General features: G+C 45.8%; 1 protein-coding gene across 1 annotated transcript; it reads right to left on the reverse strand.

The window, feature by feature from the left end:
• Positions 1–595: 595 nt before the first annotated feature.
• Positions 596–4,435, reverse strand: ptgfr (prostaglandin F receptor (FP)). The gene is made up of 3 exons (XM_040185324.2): positions 4,054–4,435; positions 2,954–3,764; positions 596–1,966 (listed from the first exon to the last, which is right to left on the reverse strand). The coding sequence occupies exons 2-3, from the start codon at positions 3,755–3,757 to the stop codon at positions 1,658–1,660; spliced, it is 1,113 nt and encodes a 370-aa protein (XP_040041258.1). The 5' UTR covers positions 3,758–3,764; positions 4,054–4,435; the 3' UTR covers positions 596–1,657.
• Positions 4,436–6,000: the final 1,565 nt, after the last annotated feature.

A 6,000-nucleotide genomic window follows, 5' to 3' on the forward strand; every position in this document is an offset into this window, starting at 1 on the left:
GGGAGAGTTGGTTGTCGAGTGTGACGCCGAGGTTCTTAGCAGTCGAAGTGGGCGTTAGCACAGAGTTTCCAAAGTTGACTGTCAGGTCCTGGGTAAGCGAATCTTTTCCGGGAAAGAGAAGTAGTTCAGTCTTGTCGGGGTTGATTTTCAGATGGTGGGCGGACATCCACTGAGAGATGTCAGTTAGACAGGCAGAGATCCGAGCCGCCACCTGGGTGTCCGAGCGAGGGAAGGAGAGAATTAGTTGGGTGTCATCGGCATAGCTGTGGTAAGAGAAGCCATGCGAGCGAATGACAGCGCCAAGAGAGTTGGTGTAAAGCGAAAACAGGAGGGGACCCAGCACGGAACCCTGAGGAACTCCAGTAGTAAGAGGACACGGTTCCGACACAGATCCTCGCCAGGTTACCCGGTAGGTGCGGCCATCGAGGTAGGACGAGAGAAGGGAGAGAGCAGAGCCTGTGACACCGAGTTCTTGAAGGGAGGAAATAAGGATCTGGTGGTTGACCGTGTCAAATGCAGCAGAGAGGTCCAGAAGGATGAGGACAGAGGAGAGAGAGGCGGCTCTAGCAGTGTGACATCATCACCTATGACAACATTTGTCATTTTGCTTAGTTTTTTAATTTCCACCTATATTACACAGTATATCCCAACGAAAATGTTCACATAGATTTTACGAGACAGAGATGATGTGCTTCCAACGCATAAGTGGACCACTGACCGACTGCTCTGTCTGATACAGTAGATGGACAGATGCTACATTTCATCAAACTGTGATCGTCATCTAGTATTTCTATAGACTGGATCGTAGTAAGTCATGAGCTCAGTTACAGTATTTTGTGCATCCTGCTACAAACATTCGTCTACTGCATTCTACATGTTCACATAATAATACAGATACATTTAGAGATCTGACATTGTCCAGAAGCTGATTGAATCCAAGTGTGGCTTCTGTCAGCAATAACAAAAGACAACTAAGCACAGTAAAAATCCTTAACAAAAAATTCAATAAAGGAGTGACAGAACAAACCTGGAGGCAATATTTTTTGAGCACTGGGAATGTTTCAAACTAATTTTGTACACAGACACCGTGAAGTAACACAGGGGTGAAAAAGTAGCACTATTTTCATTTAAATAGATGTCAGTTAAGTCACTCTCCATCACCAAAAAAAGGAAACACAATGGTCAATGAACTTATAAGGGCTGCTGAAGTATCGCAATACATATGTATATACAGTATATATTTAAGTATTTTAACTCTCTGTGGCGTTATGCCCAGAGCAGTGATGCCGTATTACAGCTTTTCCACTTGAATACACGCTCAAAATGGAACAAAAACGACAATTCTTCAAATTTGAAGCCCAAAGACAAAGTATAAAAGACAAAACTAAATACTGAAAACAATTCAATTACAATTGTAAACCCACTTGTATTGCCACAACAACAAAAAATGAATCCCACATTACACAATAGAGCACATGACTAACAGATCATATTTTCCATTAAGCAAAGAGAGCTGGAAAACTGCCTTTATAATGGTAGTTCATATCCAGTAACTTTGATTGTCTGTATTCCAACAAAGCTCTGCACAACTTCATAGCTTACTCCGTTTTCCTTTTCTCAAATGATGTGGTCATATCATCTCGCGTGACCTCAGGCCTCAGGCGACGGACTTGATCGCAGTCTCCGGTAATCTACCGAGGAGGCGGCAGTCGGTCGGACCAAAGCCCGAGTTGCTGGTCTCCAGCGAGCTGCGGAGCACGCTGCGCTGCCAGCGCTGCGCGAAGCGAGACTTTGGACCGCAGCAGTCGTGGAGCAGCGTGAACATTTTCCTCAGGATGGCCTTCCTCAGCAGGATGTAGACCCAGGGGTCCAGGATCTGGTTCCACGTGGCCATACGCACCACCATCAGGAGGCTGAAGGAGGCGGGCTCGTCTTTGGCCCTGGTGCTCAGCATGATGACGCGGATCTGGAGGAGTGAGAAAAAATTGAACAGCTGTTGGATATCGAGACAAATACGCAATCAGCTGTAGCATGCAATATAACTCCACTTCTTTATTTAATAGATATTAACTTTATTGTTTATTGTTTGTATGAGAGCAAAGTATCCTCCACCAAAAAATAGGGATTCGACACACTGTCATCTGCATTCTGATTGCCAAATAATTCATAAATAATATGCGCCGTCTCTACTCCGTGTGCCACCGAGAGGGTGCGCGTTCGAACCCCAGCTGCTCCATGCCTCACGTCAAAATGTCCCTGAGCAAGACGCCCAACCCAAAAACCACGGGTGCTTTGGATAAAAAAGCGTCAGCTAAACGAGATGTAATGTCATATTTGTTTACTGCGTTGTCACTGTCAGAATAGTGTGTTTTTGAACAACCCAAAGGAAATTTAGTCATTTTGTTGGTCATATTGCCAGAAACAGGTACTATTAAAATGTGTGATGAAAGTAGCTCTATAAAGTGGAAGAAGAGGGAGTCACGTTCGGATCTAATGGAGACCTCAGTGCACTTTTGCAGCAGCGATAAAAGTACGGAGGGGAAATTGTCGTCGAGCAGGAGAGGCGGCTTGAAATGAGTGTCCTTTTCTGCCAGAGAAAGTGAATATTTTAAAGGGCAATTATAGCATTTTCCTTTTTGGTCCTAATTGAATCGCTGAGAGCTTCAACATTGGCATCAAACAGTGAAAGGGAGGACAAATGGAAAATAACAAAAGCAGCGGTGCGGAAACCTTAAAAAGAAGCTAATGTTCTCATCACAGTTAATAAAGCGTTCCTTCTCATTAAAGAACCCGTCTCACTGCCTCTGACTGTCACTTGGTACCTACCAATGTTCACAAGCCGTGGTAACCTGTGGTTTTAAGCTCAGAAATGTGACGCGTGTGACAATGTAAAGTAATAATTAATACTAACAATGCGTTTCAACTCATTTTCATGACGTCATGACATTCTCACCAGCAATGGGCCCCAACACACGCAGGACACCAACATGATACCCAGCAACTGGCAGATCATCTCTATGTGGTAGGACGTGCCTCGACAGTGGTGCTTGCGACGCAGTCGGGCCCGCAGGAGAGCACAGCTCGTCATCGCATTGCACACAATGGAGAGCATCAGGGCCATCAGCCCCAGGACGGAGAAGACCAAGGGAAGGAGCACGTCCAGCCAGTCTTTAGGTCCCTCCATGTGGAAGAAGCACCAGCTCCTGGAGCTCTGAACCTTGTAGGGCCTCCACAGCAGCACGGGCAGCACCGCCACCAGGGCGGCGAGCAGCCAGGTGAGTGCCAGCAGCCGCTTCATGTGGTAGGACGCCAGCGCCGTGGAGTGGAAGATGGGCCTGGTGACGCCAATGCAGCGCTCCACCGCCATGGCGCTGCCCAAGAACAAGGGGCTCAGGCCGAAGAACACCATGCACGCCCCGAAGGCGCTGCACGTGATGCCGTGGGGGTCGAACGTCTCCCACTCTTTGTGGAAGCCGTAGACGAGGATCACCAGGGAGCCGTTGATGAGGTGACCCAGCAGGTCGGTGACCACCAGGCTGCTGGCGAACAGCAGGAAGGACGCCTTGGACTTGATCTGGATGCGGTTGTAGGATTTGAGGAGGATGAAGAGCGCGAGGCCGTTGGAGAAGATGCCCACAGTCATGGAGACGCCGGAGGCGACGATGGACATTTCCTTCCGGCTGCCGGTGTTGTTGCTCGGGCCGAACTCTGACCCGTAAGCTGTTTCTGAGCTCCCATTGGCTGACATGGTGGACATCTGAAATCTGAAGGAAGGGATAAATAGAGGATGAATCACTTTCCCCGACATTGTTGCAAATAAATAGCTTTTTTTTTGCGTTTAGTATTTTTTGAGAAATTAATTGAATCAGTTTCTCTGACTAACAGATGCAGCTTTATATTTTTACAGCACCGCGTGCGCTTTGGGGTGTAACTATGGAGACAGTGAACGTCCTGGCATATTAAAATGAAAAACATCCTACATTTTTATGTATTATGTATTTTAGGTCATTTTTCATCCTGGCCGGTTAATTAAAATCTCGCCCGGTTCCTTACCTCTCGTTTGTTCCTCCCTCACGCAACTCGCCACATGTCGCCGTCACTTTGCGTCTTCTTTGACGATCGGAGAAGCGACTCGACGCGCGGTCGCTCCGGCGGCAAATGCCATCGTACTGCGAACAGCGCGACTTGTTCCCGCGTCGGCGCTCCGCTGGAAGACCGCGGACGCGCGTCAGTCTGCGAGGTGTCACTTTCAGCCTCAAACCCGCCTCGGTGGCTCAAACACAAGCACACCCGTCACACCCAGCCGAGTAAAATAAAGGCAAAAAACAAAAATGCTTGAGTTCTGCGGCATGCAAACGGAAATGGAGTGTCGGCAGAATGTGCACGCCCTCAACTTTGATAATCGCGCATGATTAACTTTCCTCCAAGTAAAAGGGCTGCGTGTTTGCAGCCGCACGAGTGATCCGCCGTCCAATGCGCTTTATTGATGGAAAAAAGGATTAAGAAGTGTTTTTCCCCAGATGTTAAATCCTCTTATTATAATGTGTTTTCTATTGTACCCAAGTGTAACATCCTCCTCCTTGATATTTCATTTTTCATCCATCTTTGCAAATAGAAAATAGGCCCTATAGAATATGATTTAATACCAATATTCATAATCCAATCCCTTTTGATATAACAACAATCATAATAAAAATGCTAGTTAAAATAAATCGTTTTTTTCCCCATTTCTGAGGATGTAAAAGGAAGAAACAATGAGCCAGTCTTTAGCAGCTACACAATGTCTCTGCTTGCTGCACAGAATGCTGAGAATGCTGGGCTGATGTGTTCTAATAGTCACACCTTTCTTATGACAAAGACAGCCTTTATCCAAGAGTTAATTAAAGCTGCAAGTGCACACAATTAAGTAAGCTATGTAGTACGTTTAGTTTAGACTACAGTGCAAAGACAATAGTTAAACACAAACAAACTCACATCCTTCTTCAGTTGTTTGTGTGTCCTTTTTAAATTTGTTTCATTTGGGCCTAATTTTAGTATAAAAATGTTGTTTTGATGTTTTGAAATGAAAAAATATAAAGTGCTGTTGTTCGTAACATATATACATACATATACATACCATTCAGCTGACGCTTTTATCCAAAGCGACTTACAATAAGTGAATCCAACCAAGATGGTTACAGACCCAAAACAACAAGAATCAAGATGCAAAACTGCATTTTTAACCAAAGCGCCATTCAAGGTGTGTCAGAAGAGTGGAGTTACACATGAAAGCGCTTGGTTTTAGCACATGGAAGAGAACTAACAATGCAAACAGGCTATGTTTGAGTGACAGAGAACGTTTGACGGGCGATGATGGTGTGATCATTTCGGGCAGGACGCCAAGTTGCCTTTGAGCGCACATGCATTTCCACCAAGCGAGTGCAGTCCCAGACCCACTAAGCTTATCAAACCCATAGACTCCGGGGTCAGCATATTGATTGATATCGTCTCCATGACGTCAGCTCAGTGCCTGGAACATCTTAACATAACAGTTCCTGAGCGTTAGTCTTGGTGCCAGGCAACTGAGTCAGACAACCTGGGGGTCACACACACGTCGGCTAAAAGCTCATTTCACATCATCTAGAAGTTTGTGCATCGAACCCAACTTTGCCCACATTCCAGCAATAATCATCGTCATGATGCTGAATGCTCAATCAATCTCCCTTTTGTCTTTTGTATTGCAGTAGTACTGCGATTTTAGTGCATTTACAGTCATCATTGCATCGGGGTGTTCGTACTAAACTGTCGCACCCTAAAGCACCTAAATTACATTACATTACAGGTAATTTAGCTTTTATCCAAAGCGACTTATATTATATTTTTAACCCATGGCTCTTACATTTTGCCTGGGGAGCACTTAGGGGTTAGGTGTCTTGCTCAGGGACACTTCGACATGGGACATGGGGCAGCCGGGATTCGAACCACCAACCCTGCGCCACGACCACCCAACCTAAATGCTTC

Source organism: Gasterosteus aculeatus, chromosome 8, assembly GCF_964276395.1.
Source record: "Gasterosteus aculeatus chromosome 8, fGasAcu3.hap1.1, whole genome shotgun sequence".
In the NCBI taxonomy this organism is placed as follows: Eukaryota; Metazoa; Chordata; class Actinopteri; order Perciformes; family Gasterosteidae; genus Gasterosteus; species Gasterosteus aculeatus.